The sequence below is a fragment of the Gadus chalcogrammus genome, chromosome 7 (genome assembly GCF_026213295.1).
Source record: "Gadus chalcogrammus isolate NIFS_2021 chromosome 7, NIFS_Gcha_1.0, whole genome shotgun sequence".
Taxonomy (NCBI): domain Eukaryota; kingdom Metazoa; phylum Chordata; class Actinopteri; order Gadiformes; family Gadidae; genus Gadus; species Gadus chalcogrammus.
This window is the reverse complement of record NC_079418.1, coordinates 20520593-20537926: the sequence shown is the minus strand read 5'-3', so window position 1 is coordinate 20537926 and position 17334 is coordinate 20520593. Positions and strand designations below refer to the sequence as shown.

Genomic DNA, 17334 nt, shown 5'->3' with positions numbered 1-17334 from the left:
TGGGAAGGGGAGGTAAGCTGAAGAGGAACAGGGGCTCTGGGATGAGGTAAAGGCCATACACGTTGGATAGGCTACATAACAACGCTGAAGGCATGAATCAAACTAAACACCTGAAAATATGCATTGCAGGTCTTTAAATCTGCAACTTGAATCAGATCTTTTTACTCCAAAGCAAACCTGATATCGGGCCTAGGAGTTGTGACGCAATCTGCCTATAAGGTCGTTTTGTATCATTTAGCAATTTAACATTTCGTTTGTGCAGCAATTATGAACACACACACACACACACACACACACACACACACACACACACACACACACACACACACACACACACACACACACACACACACACACACACACACACACACACACACACACACCCTGGATGAAAACGCGCGAAATGCGTCCTTTAAGGTGCGAACACACCAAGCGCGTACCTCGCGTACCATGTACGCGCGTAACGCACCTAAAATGTTGCTTGACCATTTTGTGTCAAAAATGGTCAGATACGCGCGTACGCATACGCGCGTAGATGAGACCCCAAACCCCCCCCCCCCCCCCCCCAGCCTGTGGCTGCGCTGGATTTAGGAGTCCGAGGAAGGAAACCCAAACGCCGCTGTCTTTGGGTCGATGATAGAGCTTGGATCGGGTTAGATTAAATAATCTCGGATATAAATAACAATAATCGGGTTAAATAACTTCACATGGTGTGTTTCCAGCATTCGTAGTGTTGATCAGCAGAGAAATAGTCCGCCAAGACGTTGAGGTTGCTTAGCAATCAGAGACTCTGTCCATGCAAGTGAACGGAGCGTTCACTCTTCGTCATAACTATCAAACCAAACATCCTTCACATTCACCGAGCGAACATTATGAAAGTAAAATGCACATTTCTCGCTAGAAATGTTTCCATAAACGCATTTAATGGCGTAACTATGTTACTATTTCCACCCAGAATAAAGAAAGTTGCCGGCCGTGGCTGCCATGGACATGGCTGCGCTGGAGTCCGAGGTAGGAAACCCAAACGCCGTCGCGTTTGGGTAATAGAGTTTAGATCGGATTAGATTAAATAATCTCGGATATAAATAACAATAATCGGGTTAAATAACTTCACATGGTGTGTCTGGTGTGTTTCCAGCATTCGTAGTGTTGATCAGCAGATATATAGTCCGCCAAGACGTTGAGGTTGCTTAGCAATCAGAGACTCTGGCCATGCAAGTGAACGGAGCGTTCACTCTTCGTCATAACTATCAAACCAAACATCCTTCACATTCACCGAGCGAACATTATGAAAGTAAAATGCACATTTCTCGCTAGAAATGTTTCCATAAACGCATTTAATGGCGTAACTATGTTACTATTTCCACCCAGAATAAAGAAAGTTGCCGGCCGTGGCTGCCATGGACATGGCTGCGCTGGAGTCCGAGGTAGGAAACCCAAACGCCGTGGTGTTTGGGTGATAGAGTTTAGATCGGATTAGATTAAATAATATCGGATATAAATAACAATAATCTGGTTAAATAACTTCACATGGTGTGTCTGGTGTGTTTCCAGCATTCGTAGTGTTGATCAGCAGATATATAGTCCGCCAAGACGTTGAGGTTGCTTAGTAACCAGAGACTCTGTCCATGCAAGTGAACGGAGCGTTCCCTCTTCGTCATAACTATCAAACCAAACATCCTTCACATTCACCGAGCGAACATTATGAAAGTAAAATGCACATTTCTCGCTAAAAATGTTTCCATAAAAGCATTTTATAGCGTAACTATGTTACTATTTCCACACAGAATAAAGAAAGATGTCGGCCGTATGCTTCTGTCCAAGCTCACTACTCTCTGCCAGTGACGTCGGGTCAAGCTCAACGCTGATTGGCTATTGCGGCGCGTATGAGCGTAAAAAGTTCAATTTTTTGAACTCCTCGCGTACGCGCGTATATGTACGCGCGTATATGTACGCGCGTATATATACGCGCGTATATGTACGCGCGTATATATACGCGCGTATATATACGCGCCTCATACGCCCCTAACGCGAGTAAAATGTTGCTTTACGCGTGTACGCGTCTCATACGCGCGTAAACCAATGGTTCCCTATGGAAAAATTGCCAATTTTATACGCGTCGTACGCGAGTAACGCGCTTGGTGTGTTCGCACCTTTATATTTCATCACTCTCCTTCTACGCCTCCCTCGATCCCTCCAGGGCACACCGAGCCTGCGCGCAGCCACGGATGTCATGGCAACCCGGCAGCGGATCTCAGGCGGCAGAATGGGCTAATCAGAAAGGGGGTTTAGTTATAGCTTCCCAGATGGTTACGTGCCTACTAGCCACCAGCCTCCCGAAGAATTATTCATTCATCACCGTCTCCAGGGAACACCATCCTCAAGAGAACCGTCCTCTTGTGTTTGTCATGTAGCACACCAGGCGTCGGCTTTACCTCTGCACTCTGAACACGTGGAGGTATTTAATCCGGGAAACATTTTGGTTATCATGTGTCTAATGACAACAATGTGCATTGGGTGTGCTCCATAAATGCCTTAAAAAAGCATGATGGTTATTATGTGGCCAGCAGGTGTTCCGGATGCCTCGTTTGCGAATGGCTTATGTTTCTTATCACCAAGCATCTGATAATCGCCTGACCTGATGTGGACCTGACCGAGGAGAGGATCTCGGTCCCTCACATGCAGGCAGCCATCTTGTTATCTGTTTAGTTCTTTGAAAACTGCTACACTAGCACCCTCAAGTGTGTGGATACAGCATAACACAAAACCACTTGAGATGAATTATTACAGCCAACTTTATCTTCATCATACACTCAATCATCTATGCATTGCAAGTAGAGGACATAAAAAAAGAGTAACTATTTTCGTCTATGTAGAAAAATATTGAGAGAAAGTGCGTTACATCGTATCTTTGCCTACATTTTTCCCTGGCAATTGTTGAACTGAATGCGACAGACTTTGGATAGCTTTTAAAACATAATATACACTATGATGTATACGCTACAGCGTGAATCAATGACAATTCATTGCGTGATGTGGCTTTAAAACATTTATACAATGAAACGAAATCATTAATGTACCTGCTTATGACAAGCCTAAGGGACACAATGCCACCCTCATTGAATCCCTACGTATTGAAGACATTGAAGGTGAAGTCGTCCTGCTTGGGTTTGATGTTGAAGTTGTAGTGGCCGATACGGTTTCTTTGGTAGAAGACGATGCAGGTGAAACCCGCCAGAAAGATCACCATTATGCATATTCCAAGAAAGCTGAAGCCCACGACTTGGAGTATATCGCTTTCCGTCTCAAGGCTATCTGTGAATTTCATTCAGGACAAGTCACAGATCACACAGATCCTGCCTGGGAAACAAGCTGCTCAAATAACCGACTAGATGTACACTACGCAATGATGATAGTGATACAAATAATGCGTTGTGTATCACTTAACTGAGGGATAGCTCTAGCTAGTATTCCATTAAGCCAATAAACCCAGACACTTTGAATACACAACTCGGATATATGAGTCATCATAAATTCCTTAAAACGCAAACTTAACTAAAATTGGTGAAGTCGCTCTAGTGTCGGTTCAATATACATTATATGGACGAGCAAACGTATCTACTGCAAACATGTTCTAGCTTATCATTATTTTGGGAGAGAAAGAGGGAAACCACTCACACTCATGCTCTCGTATCAAAGCCCCATTGGAGCCGACAAGGGAATCAACTGTTCTGGCAAGGCGGGCCTTACTCATGCTGCAGTCCTGAAAGAACACATTTGATTGGTTGACTGGCTTTCAAGTCGGCAGGGGGAAAAGCAGCACATCATCAGTGAACAGTAGGGCTGTAACGATACACCAACTCACGATTCGGTTTGTATCACGATTTTTGACCCACGGTTCGATACATCCCACAATTTTTTTACATTTAAAAAGCATTTTAGTTCAACAACACTTGTGTAACAATTAACTGAATGTAACATTTAATAACAAATAATTTGGAACACTGAACAGATTTGAACAGAAAGAATACTATTACAGTATAGCTAAATTAATAAATAAATAACCAAAGATTGCAGTTGGAGGATGCTTGCAGGTAGGCAAAAACCCTCAACTAGTTTGGTGGTTTAGTCAAATATCCTATTAGCGCTTCTTATTAGGCTATGTAGCTTAAATAATGACATAATCAGGCCGTATAGAATGCAACATGGTTAATAGCCTAACTTTCAATAGATGGGAAAAACATGAACGTCTAACATGAACGTCGCAATAACGAGGCATAGTGTTACGAGTAGCGTATGTGTGTGCGCGAGAATGGCAGTGTGCGTATGTGTGTGTGTGTGTGTGTGTGTGAGTGACGTCAGCGAGTGAGTGGACGATTGAGGAGAGCGAGCGGTAGCGTGTGTCTAGTGAAGAAGAGAACGAGTCCGGTAGAATAAAGCACCCAGCCTGTCAATAATCGGTGGCCGCTTCATTCCGACCTATAAGCAGACCAACTGCCGGTCATATCACACAAAACAATAGAGAAAGGGATCACACAGGCGATTTTCGCGCTTTGCCCACTCTGGATAAATGTCATTCATATCGCATATGAGGACTTCGATGGCTGTGGAGAAATGCAATCCTCCGTAGCCACGGAGAGCTGTCATCACAGAGAGGGCATCTCGTCGCATACTTACGGCATCGATAAGAGGGGGCGGTGTCAGCAGAATATTATTTAGACAAATTATTAGCAAATTTCAATTGGACAATTTGACCGGAGGGTTAAAAAGGGCGTATCGCGCTTTCGTGGCTTTGAGGGTTAGGGTTAGGGTGTGCGCACACTCATCCACAGGTTCGTGGCTTTGAGTATCGCGATTTCGGTTTCGATACGCGTATCGTTACAGCCCTAGTGAAGAGTGAAAGTCCTCACAGGTACACATGTCGCCGATCCCATCTCCACACGGATGTTGGCTTGGCACTTGAGGTAGACCACATCCAACTCTACGAGGGAGAAGATCCGCACCGACAACGAGGACGAGCTTGAGTTCCCGTTGCTTATGATTGCAGTGTAGGAGTCGGTCAGAGGACAGCTGGACACAAAAAAATCATAAACAACAAAACGTATACACTGCAACGTCGTTTTTTACAAGCGATAGCCCCCAGCACAATCTCCAGGTACTCTCCCAAACCTGCAACTGGGTAACAGCAGAGCTATTACCCAGACACCTACCCCCTGTTCAGGAAAATGTAGCTGGGGTTGTCCCCAATATTCCTGGTGGGGGTGGCCCAGCACTTGCTGATGATCAGCCTCATCTCCTCAGCGGAGGTGTTCATGGAGACCTTCACCACCACCTCCTCGTCAGGGGACAAAGTGTAGTTGTGCGGCAGGGCAGATGTGCCGTTCAGCAACTGAATGATCACTTTGAAGGAGCCCGAGGCCGATATAGGGTCTATGTTCATGTTGTATCTGGAAATAGTAGAAAGTTCAACGTTTGCAGCACACCAAGTTACCCCTACAGATAAACAGCTCCACAAAGAATAAAAAACAAAACAACAATGCTATTCGATTTGTCTATATTGAGACTCTACCCCATGTCACCAAAGTTTGCGGAGATGAAGACGCTCTTCCTGTAGGCGCAGAGGATGGGCACCTCCAGTGTGTGCACGATGCCCTTGGTGCCGTTCAGCAATGGCTCCGGGCTGTTGAATAGGGTCACCTTGGCTGTGAGGTAGGAGTCGTTCTACATAAAAAACCCACATTTTGAATCATTTTCATTGTATATTTTTTCAAAAAAGATACAACAAAGTGCAACAAAGATACAACAAAAGAAGCTGTTCATTGAGTAAGGCAATATTGAGATTGCTTAAAAAAGTTAAACCACACTGACGCTGAACCGGTTGGTGTCGTTCCATGCCGCGGTCAGGCGCACGTGGGTATCGTTGAGGTCGAGTGGGAGGTTGGACACCTGACCGAGGTGGAGTGACGGCAAACTGATTTGTTTGGTCTGCAGAAAATCCTTGGCTACCGTCACCATGATGGCCTTTGGGCTGCATTCCACCGAGATGGATGGAAGCCCTTTATTAATGTTGGGAATGCCCATGAATGTGTAGTTAATGGGTACAGTGATGGGCGGGGCTAAGGAAGAGGAAGTGGCAGGTTCAGTGGTGGGCGGGGCTAATGGAGAGGTAGTGACAGGTACAGTGCTGGGCAGGGCTATGGAAGTGGCAGTAGGAAGTATAGTGGTCGGTTGGGCTAAGGAAGAGGTAGTGGCAGGTTGAGTGGTGGGTTGGGCTGAGGAAGTGGTAGTGGCAGGTACAGTGGTGGGTTGGGCTAAGGTAGAGGTAGTGGCAGGTACAGTGGTGGACGGGGCTAAGGAAGGGGTAATGACAGGTACAGTGGTGGACGGGGCTAAGGAAGAGGTAGTGGTATCTACAGAGAGAACAAGGTGAAATAGTAAGCATTAGAGAACATCCAACAAACATCTAGACACTTTTCTTATTATTATGTTATTTCTCTACAATTCTACCAATGAACATAGGGTCTTCCGGACCACATACCTCCACAGACTCGTCCTGGCCAATCAGAGTCCATATCTTCAAAGCCATCATTACAAACACATGTGTAGGAGCCCCAGGTGTTATTGCATGTGGCATTTTGGGAACAGTCGTTCAGCCCCGAAGCACATTCATCAACATCTATAGGAATGACAAAATAAAATGACATTTGAAATGCACTTCATCTTGCTCAAGGATGCCTAGATGGAGTCTGCGGACTGTTGGGCTTTGAACATAAAACCTTGTATTTGTCTGGGGAGTCAAAACAGCCCAACTATCCTCTCCTGGACCATGCAGTGAGAGATACATACCAGATACACTTGTGCTGTGTTCGTCCACACTGTATCTGGTGCTGTTTAACAGGGAGCCCAACGCTGCAGAGGTCACGTTGAGCTCGGTGACGCTCGCGTCGTAGACGACGGAGAAGTGGACAACCACGCTGCCCTGTGACAGGCTGGTGATCTCGATTCTCACCTTCCCAGAGTCAACCAGTTCTTTGAGCTCTGAAGAGAGAGACTTGTATATCTGTCGGTAAAAAGGGAGGGACAGATGGATGGATGGTGGATAGATGGACGGAATAGGAATAGAAGGACACAGCACAGGTTAATAATGGCAAGTCATTACAGAAAAAAAAGAAGAAGAATAGTATGTTTTGTAATCATGCCTGTGTAACTCTAAACTATGTGGCTATGGAGATGGTAATGAGGGACCAACATACCTCTTCTTTAATACCCTTAGAGAAATTGAAGTAAGCCTGACTGCTTGAGTTTAGGAAGTCATCAGTGAAGTTCACATTTGTCACTTTTGCAGTGGCCTTAAGGTTCTGAGCAGCTGAAGAAAAGACAAAGTTCAAAGTAATTGTATTATTACGTATAAATATGCACAATGGTCACAATGTTATCCAAAACCAATCTATTGTAAAAAAATACCTTAAGAGTGTGCGAGTTGCATCGTACACATGTGCGATACAACTACCTAGTGGGCCCAAAGGCTACCGCATACATTATTTCTCTGATAAAATGCATCATAGAATTGAGCCATGGTTAGCTTCGGGAATATAGTATTGCAGTCTTCGGCTACAGGCCTGAAACACTTTTGACACTGGGAAGGGGGCCTTGAGTGTAAACAGGTTAGGAATACCTGTTATAGAGCAATCAGCCCGTAATTGACTTACCCGTCTTCACATTCAATAGTTGACTCTCCCCTTGGGCATCACATGCACAGGGGGTGATGGTGACACTGTAGAGCACCCCAGGATCCAGATCTGTCATGTTCACCTTGGTCTCATTGGTCACCAGGTGAATGATGAACTCTGTCCCCTCTCTCAGATCAACTAAATAGCTTGTCTGGTTGCTCTGTGTCAGGCCAGACCAGGACAGGCAGAAGGATGTTCCCGTGATGTGGGATGAAGACAGTTGGGTGAGTTTGGGAGGAGCTGGTTGGTGGTTGTGGGAAGAAGAAGAAGAAGAAGAAGAAGAAGAAGAAGAAGAAGAAGAAGAAGAAGAAGAAGAAGAAGAAGAAGAAGAAGAAGAAGAAGAAGAAGAAGAAGAAGAAGAAGAAGAAGAAGAAGAAGAAGAAGAAGAAGAAGAAGAAGAAGAAGAAGAAGAAGAAGAATATGACTAAGTACAATTCAAGTTAAACAACGGTTCTGGTAAAATGACTTGTAGTTGCACATTCCTGTTTCCTTTCTCAACATTTACAGGAGACGGGTGATGTGTACTTCATACCACATGTGGACATCTCCTCAGGCGGTGGGGTGCTTGTGTTAGAAGTGGCGTTTGTCTGCAGGGTGGTCGGTGCTGAAGCCGACCAGCAGGGTGGGTCCACGGTGGGTCCAGGGGTGGCAGAGGGGTTTCGGCTTGTGGATCCAGTTAGTCCATTGATACAGGGGGTTGCATTGGTGGGGGTCTGGTAAACTGGAAATCAAAAAGATGGGCGATGTCAAGGTCGTCCTCTGTAGGTCAAATGCAAACACATTCAATGCCCAATGTAAAAAAAAAAAGGTTGTAGTGCTCAGAGGAAAGAGGCAATGCACTTATGTCCCTGTGTAAGGTACATATCATGCACTGAATATCTATACACTGTTTGATATTGGAGTTTATGTATCCCTATCCTCGTTACAATACCCCGCTGCTGAGACAGAAATTATCTCTGAGTCACTCTGACACAACTATTAATAGTCTCATCCTCTCACTGTATCGCGAACGGACACACCGACACACGAACACACATACAATAAATCATGTCCGCCCATTCACAGAGAGAGCTGCCCCTCGCCAACACACCTTCACACGATGCACCAGCATTTTGGGGAAGAACGTCTGTGTAGCCGTGGCGACAGGAGCAGTGGTAGGAGGCCACGGTGTTGTTACACTCGGTGTGAGGGGAGCAATTACGGAGAGCAGTGTGCGCACACTCATCCACGTCTGTGTTGACAAATGAAGACACATTGTGTGCTTGTGCAGTAATGAGTAGGTTTATGAGGCACAGGTATATGCTGTAGCAGTATAGTCGTGCGGAATAATAAGGTATACTGAACTGAAAGGCTGGGTGTGCACTTTGGGTATATGTTGAATTCACTAAAAGCAATTTTGCATCAAATATTGTGGTGAATATTTAGGTATATTTAAGATATTTAAGATTACACCACTGTATTACCCATGTGGCATTACCTTGAAATGGTTCCCAAAATATGAATTGATTGATGATAATTAAAGCTGTTGTTTAAATGGTGGTATGGTGGTTTGGATTGAAGTCTGTTTGTATCCTTATTGTAAGGAATCACTGATGGTGCCTTAGACACATTGTTTTTCCGATTGAGGGGTCACAGTTGCATGCAGTTAATTACTTTCACATTTAGATTGTACCATTTAAATATTATATTTCTAACAAAATGGATTCAAATTCTTGTTCGATTCATGTGTGTGAGTGGGTGTGTGTGGTGGTGATAGCTTTTCCAGCGATGCAGGAAGCGACCCACAGATGACCGTCAAAAATAAGTATCGGGGGAGGGAAACTATGGCGGTTTACTGACTCACACATCCTGAACACTGAGTTTTGGAAAACATCATGAATCACAATCCTCCACACACAGGAGCAACCAAACAGCTAGACTGTTAGACACTCACAATCATTAAGCATGTAACTGTGTCAATTTAGGATACATATGACTGGAACAGCTTACACTGTTTACTTTCTGAAGGTGGATGATGTCTGCATATTTGTCTCTGCTTTTGTATTTTGCTGTAAAGGATCGCGCTAGAATGGAGGCCGATTGCTCACAAGTATGTGGGATGATTCATGATCCACATACTTTCCAGAACAAGTCTGCTCAATGATGAGATTCCTCCTGGCCCATAGAGGTTACATTTTATTTTGTGTCTTGAATAAATAAATGACATTTTAGCTTGGTATATAGTATACCTATAGTATGCATTCACTTATTGCACCAGTGGCCATCTCCGAGAGACAAGAGAGTGCTTTTAGTTCTTCATGGTAATCTTTCTGACCATGAGATTATCCTTACCTTCCACTGTTACAGAGGACACCTCTGATATGTCCCTGAGGAGTTTATGCAATTTGGCCGTGGTGACGTCCAGGGAGAGTGTGGCATCACAGCCAATTATCAGAGACGTAGCTGTCCTGTAAGGAACCACTGGACACGAGCTGAGATACTGGACCGAAATATCTGAGGAGTTCAGCGCCCCGCTCACCTAGCAGGGGTACAGACATGCACAACACAGATGGAAGAAATTGAAATGAGTTCAATTAAAGAAAAAGATTCAGAGAATCAATGACATAAAGTATACTTTCGTAGTAGGTCGCTTCCTTCGAAAAATTCAAAATTATGAAATGCATCAAAATATAAGGACATTCTTTAAACTACTGAATCCCATTTTCTGCATTCAATACTACCATACCATGGTGTGCAACAATTGTGTGTGGTTAAGAAGTCCTTTATCCAAGGCCATCATGACATCGTAATCCGTCTTCACTGTCACCGTCACATTGAGCCTCCATCCTCCGTTGGCTACGTAATGTGTAAACACTGAAAAAGATTACACCTTGCTTTTAACACACATCACTCAAACAAGAAAACAAGTGATTGGGCCTCCAACAAAAGAAGATTACAAGATAAGAACCATGTTAAAAAACTAATTATCACTGAATAACTACTTACTGGCAGGGTCGACACATCGGGAACGATTCAACGTTTGGCAGCATTTCTGCCAACCTGGGCAGTCGATGTCCCAAACACAGGTTTGGCAGCCGTCATGTGACTTTTCAGATGCGGTCGGGCAGAATCCCGGCTTGGTAGTGAACTCCCTGGTTCTGTTGAGTGCTGAATGACGAGATATAACTCACTATAAGACCTTTATGTATGTACATATACACTGAAGTCTTGTTAGCAGATGGCTCCAAAGAAATATATGACATTATTAGTTATAAGTAGTATTTACTGGGTATTTATTTATTTATTTAGCAGACCCTTTAATCCAAGGCGACTTGAGATGCATGTTATTAAGGCAGGTAGGGTGAGACATCTTGATCAAGGATTTTTATTGATAGCCTGTGGATATGAAGGTAAATAACCCTAGCCCACTATTTAAAAATGAATACAATAGGTCATCATCTACTATGTAGTAGGGGTTTTAATCATGAGCCTGGCTGGAACTTCAGGATTATGCTGTGTTGTCTACTACTCTTTGACATTGTAAAGGTGTGAAGAAATATTAAAATGTACTGAGGTACCATACGTATATATACCTAATAGGCAACCACGAGCACGTAAACATTTCATATCTCTGAATTCACCTCAAGTCACTTTGGATAAAAGGGTCTACCACATAGGCCTACAGTAAATATGAAACGTCAAGAGGAAAGTGGTTTTAGTAGCGTCAATGCTAACAGACAACGACTCACGCAGCACACAGTAGTGACCCATGTGTACGAAACCATGGCAGCATCTGGTGACCTCTCGGACGACCTCTCTGTACTCCGGCCACGAGGTCATCTTGTAAAGAGTGACGTTACACATCCGCCATGGCAGCCAGCCCCCGCAGTGTCTTTGCACGATGTAAGGGACCGCATGATATACCAACCTACTCTCCTTCCTGGTCTCATTGAAGGTGCAGAGATGGTACCCTGTATTCCATAAGTCTTTTCCTACAATTACAGAAAAGCAAAGAGAAGGTGTTTCGTTGTTCAGTTTCTCATGGAAACAGATGTTAAGTTGTTGAATTCCAAAAGGTCTCAACTGACACCAAGGTTACATGAATCACACATTAACAGTTCATTAACAGTTAATTAACAACCACTTATGGTCTAGTAATTAGTTTACTTATGGTATTCTTATAGTATTTATGTTTACTCATGGTGTTCACATTATGTAAGGTGATGGGGTTCATATAACTTCTGTATTTATTCATACTTCATTTTATAGCATTAGGTTTAACCCCAGCCTAACCCACTAGCCCTTACCCTAACCCATTTACTAATGCTATAAAGCAATTATCACTACTACATTAACTAATGTTAATTAATGGTCAAGAAATGTACCCATAAGTTTTACGTTCTAAAATGCATTTTACATTCTAAAATGCATTCGGTAGGTTCATGGTTTGTTTTTATCTCTGACGCTCTGTAAGTAGGCCTATAGCGTGATCCATACTTACCCATACGTAGCCATCTATCTGTCATTTTCATCATCGAGTAAAACTTGTGACTAAGACAAAGCATTGTCCGAATACAAATCTCCCACATACTATACAACATTTTTCTCAACAACATCAACCTAAGCAATCTCAACAGAGGCCTACCTTCCATCATAGTGTGGTGTCCCCTCGCGAGGGCCACAAGGGCCCCAGCAATCCACATAGAGTGTATCCAGCTCATTTTCTGATAAAGACCCATTCCCCCACTATGTATTCAGCCACCACATCGTACCTGTGTTTTCCTCACTAAGATGGTGGAGAACGATTCAGGGCGTATTCACCTTCTCAGGTCCTCTCTGATCCCACTCCCACCCCTCCCCTAGCTGATTCGAAGGCCCCCAGGTGAACCACAATTACCACAGCAGCACAGCGGGCTGATGGCCCACGGGGAGTTGTACATGCGACATTGTTAGCTCTGACATGCTGCAAGTAAGCAGTTTATGACAAAATATGTTATACTTCAAATTCTGACATGGCCGGGTTTAGTCTAGTTCAAGCTGGTTTTGAACATTTGGGTTCTTTTGACATCCTTGCATGTAACATGGAGTTTTCGTTAGACAGCATGGGTTAGGAAATCCATGAATTTCTTTTTGTGACAAGCGAAGGTTTTCAATAGTTGAAAGCAAGTTATTATTTGACGTTAATTAGACATTAATAATGGAAGTGTCAGCATGAGTCAACATGTTTTCGAGTCCCGGTCCCCCGTGAATTGATACCATTGATACCCACCGCGGTCACCATGGCAGCACTGTAAACTCTCAGCATGTGTAGACAGTTAATTGTCAAGTAAAGGGGAGGTGGGAAAAATATAAAGTAATCAAAACATTTTTTCGGAAATGTTGGGTTTTCAAACGACATTGAAGCAACCTTTTTCCTTAATTATACTAATAACAGCCTTTTGAGATAAGAATATTTTTTTTCAGAATTGTGCTGGCCAAGAGAAAACAACAGACAAATGAACTCTTGTTTTGCAAAAAAAGATATCATAGCTTAACGTGAAGAGCCTATATGATGTACTAATTTGCTCGACAGCGTTTCAGCCTTGGCTGGTTATGCTTATTCTTCTTCTTTCATGGTGTGAAAATGGGTTCAATTAGTTTTGCTTCAGTCAAACAGTCAGCCAGGTGTATCAAGCTGATTATGTAATTGAGCATGCTGAGGGAGGTAGGGAGGGAGGGAGGTGGGGCGTACTGGTTACATATAAAGAATAAATATATAATTGAATATACAATGTGTACAAAAACAAATCTGAATTAGCTATAAGACAATATACTTCTTGTAAATAAATAATTTCATTAGGAAATATATTTTCTTATCATAGGCTATTGGTTATTATAGGCTATAGGTTATAGGGTATCTCTCCAAGAGCAATGTCACACGTAAGGGGGCATGCGACATAGATGGGCATAGACATAGAAGCTACGTGGGCAGCTTTTTGGAAAGTGCAATCAGATGGTTAGATTAACAAAACAATTCCCTAATAAACAAAGTGAAAACTGTGAGAAATTTTATTTTTTTCAATTACTAGGCTAAGTCGATTAACCTAATTGGGGTAGGAGAATATGCAGCAAAATGTAAAAAAGCAGTAGCAGGCCACCTGTACTCCATTACTATGATGTGAGGCAACCAGTGACACACACCTGCGGTGCATCACATATTGGTTTATGGGCTGCCTGCCTCCAAGAGGAGAATCCCGTGGCATACACGTCTCGCACACTGACCAAGACGGAGAAGAGATACGCGCAAATCGAAAAGGAACTTCTAGCAGTGGTCTTCGCCTGCTACAAATTCTATGACTACATCTACAGCAAGCCGGTTGTGATTGAGACTGACCACCAGCCCTTGGTCACCATTCACAACAAGCCATTTCACACCTTCCCAGCCCGCCTGCAACGCATGATGCTACAGTTGCAAAAGTTCGACCTGACCCTCACCTACAAAAAAGGAAAGCACATCTACAAAGCTGACAACCTTTCCCGTGCACCGAGGTGCAACGCCAGCCCCAAGAGGGCAGAGTGGCCAGAGTTTGAGATGATGACAGTTCAACTAATATCCCCACGGCGTCTTGAAGAACTCCGTCAATACACTGCTGAAGACACGGTGCTGCAGAAACTCACCTGTTTCATTCAACGGGGGTGGCCAAGACATCCATGCAGCGTACCTACCTACAGAGGTGAGACCATTCTTCAGTTTCCGTGATGAACTCACCGTTGAAGACAGGGTCATCATGAAAGGAAACAGAGTGGCCGTGCCTACTGCCCTGCATTCGGAATACCTGAAGGTGCTACACATGGGTCACCCAGGAGTTGAATCCACCAAGAGAAGTGCAAGGGAAAGTGTTTTCTGGCCATCTTTAAATGAGGACATTCAGGCTGTCGTTATGGCATGCGACGTCTGTAACAGCCTGAGGCCTCACCAGCAAAAAGAGCCGCTAAAACTGCACACAGTCCCAGACCTGCCCTGGTCTCTTGTCACCACAGACATGTTTGAATGGAAGAATCACCATTAAATGGTGCTTGTTGATTCATATTCTGGCTGGTTTGAAATTGACCGGCTCAGCAGCCTGTCATCATTGACTGTCATCAATAACCTAAAGCGTCACTTCTCAGTCCACGGCATACCACAGAAGCTGTACTCATAATGGAACACAGTATACCAGCCAGGCCTTCCATGACTTCGCCCGATCTTGAGATTTCCACAATGTGACGAGCAGTCCAGAGTGTCCTCAGTCCAATGGACTCAGTGAGAGGGCCGTAAGGAGTACAAAGAATCTGTTAGAGACCACAGAGAGGGACGGGACAGACTTCTACCTGAATCTGCTTGGAACACGAAACATGCCCCGAGACATCTTGGGCTCACCTGCACAAAGGCTGTAGTCCCGTCGCACTCGGACCATTCTGCCCATCTGCAAACAATTTCTAAAACCAGCTGCAAGTACCCCGTCCAGCATCAAAGCACAATTAACAAAGAAGCGCCGGAAACAAAAACACTATTACGACAAGAGCAGCAAACTACTACGCCCTCTGGAACCAGACCAGGTGGTGAGACTCCAAACACAAAGGGGACATGATAAAGTTGGAGTAGTGAAGCGGAGGTGTGATGAGCCACGATTATATGTTGTGGATTCTGAAGGGAAGGAATATCGACGCCACATCCACAGCCTCCAAACAGCACCACAGACACTGACGAATTGAACACAACAGGTTACACACTTGACCCCGACATGGACAAAACACAAAGGACTGAAGGAACTGAACAAACACCAGCAGAACAGTCACAGACAACGAAATCCAGAAAAGTCTCCCATCAATGTATCCCAGCAAGGCGTGGGATCCGAGCAACGTGTCGTACCGCCGGCCAAAAACCCAGTTCAAGTTGCCAATTCTATGTATTTCACTAGGTCCGGCAGAGCTTCTAGGCCAAAAGGAAAATACATGAACAGAGCTAACTGCTGAAGTTTATTGAATCCATAATGTCAGAAATAATGCTTTGTTATTTGACTTTTGCATAATGTATTATTGTGTTGACAATGCATATAGTTGTGGGGCACTCAGTTAAAGTTAAGTGAACCAGATCATGTTTACACTTCACTTATAAAACGGCTGTTAGTGCAGAAGTGTGTTTTTATGTTTCCCGTGTTCATTAGCCACAGCTAAAGAAGGGGGATGTAGATAGCTGTACTGTTTAACGGTTTGACCCTAAAGTGTTACCGTACTATGAGTGGGTCTCGCTACCCGGAACTCGATGTGCATGGAGCATGGATCAACTTTACCATTCGGATACTTTATTGATCAAAACAACAGATGGAATCACGACCAACGCGTTTTCTACAGAATTATATCCATAGTCTTGGCTTTAATGCTCAGTGGGAACAGAAATAGTCCAAGAGGGTAAGTTAAGGCAGCCACAACTTACTTGAGCGAGTTAATTAGTTATCTATACATAGTTCTTGCATAGTTGTTGTTAGAAATGTTTTCCTGACGTAACTCGATGAGAGATTCTGGTGATAACCACCAGCTACTGCCCTATTCCCAGTATAGCCTGCGAATGCGCTTATCCATGCTCGGAGTGAATATAGTTCATGCCTGCTATCTCACAGCTTTGAATGCTGTTTTTTATTTGGGGATTAGCGTTCATTGGAAAGCATTTCTGATACAACTTTTTTTCTCATGTCAAACATTGTTTGGCAGAAACACTTTAAGCCTTCGTTGTGTCCCAGTGTATTGTCTTTTAAGATACAATCGATGATCTAGACCTGTGTTGCCTACATGTTTCATAGCCGACGCGCCATTAGTTGAATGAAGTCAAATAGCATCAAGAATTCGGCCACGTCTCATAGGTGCTCCGCCACAAAAATGTAACTGGCGATAATGTCTCCGTTTCTATATCAGGGACTATTGCTTACACGGACGAAATAACTGGCAACTCAGTGATGTTTTCACTCAATGAATGCACGTTTTAGCACTGTCTGTTTGCTAGTTGTATGCCTAATGGTGTGTTCAAGATGCCTCGGACACCAGCCTTCCGAGTTGCAAGTGGGGAAATATCGTAATTCCTCTCGGAATTACGATAATTCCGAGAGGAATGTACGCCGGTACATGCTAGTCGTAAATTGGACATCTCCCAGCTTTCTTGTGATATTTCACTGAGAAACGGCCCCTATTGGTCTTTCCCACAAGCGATTCTGAAAGTAGAAAGCAGATCGAATATATCGATTTAAAATGCTCTCGCACACTTGATTACATTGCTACTTTACTCCGATCACCATTTATGCATTGCACGGTCATGCTGTGGGTTTGTTTTCGAGCAGGAGATGATGGCTACCCTAGTGCATTACAACAACCTCCTCCACGGGCCTTCTGTGTTGGGGATGCTCAACGAGCAGCGCCTGAGCGGCCAGATGTGTGACACGGTGCTGGTGGTGGGGGACCAGAGGTACCAGGCCCACCGGAGTGTCCTGGCAGCCAGCAGTGAGTATTTCCAGTCTCTGTTCACACGGACAGAAGCGGATGCCCCGAAGGTGGTCCACCTGGATATCTGTGAAGCGGATGCCTTTGAGAAAGTGCTGAACTACATGTTCCTCCT

At 44.1% G+C, this 17334-nt stretch overlaps 1 protein-coding gene across 1 annotated transcript; it reads right to left on the bottom strand.

The window, feature by feature from the left end:
• Positions 1 to 2793: 2793 nt before the first annotated feature.
• On the bottom strand, positions 2794 to 15156 carry umodl1 (uromodulin-like 1). Its single transcript, XM_056594828.1, has 17 exons — positions 15109 to 15156; positions 11459 to 11701; positions 10716 to 10877; positions 10456 to 10565; positions 10062 to 10248; positions 8821 to 8961; positions 8243 to 8451; positions 7710 to 8154; positions 7254 to 7366; positions 6847 to 7060; positions 6539 to 6676; positions 5869 to 6116; positions 5570 to 5721; positions 5211 to 5447; positions 4911 to 5070; positions 3679 to 3763; positions 2794 to 3315 (listed from the first exon to the last, which is right to left on the bottom strand). The coding sequence occupies exons 1-17, from the start codon at positions 15152 to 15154 to the stop codon at positions 3128 to 3130; spliced, it is 3078 nt and encodes a 1025-aa protein (XP_056450803.1). The 5' UTR covers positions 15155 to 15156; the 3' UTR covers positions 2794 to 3127.
• Positions 15157 to 17334: the final 2178 nt, after the last annotated feature.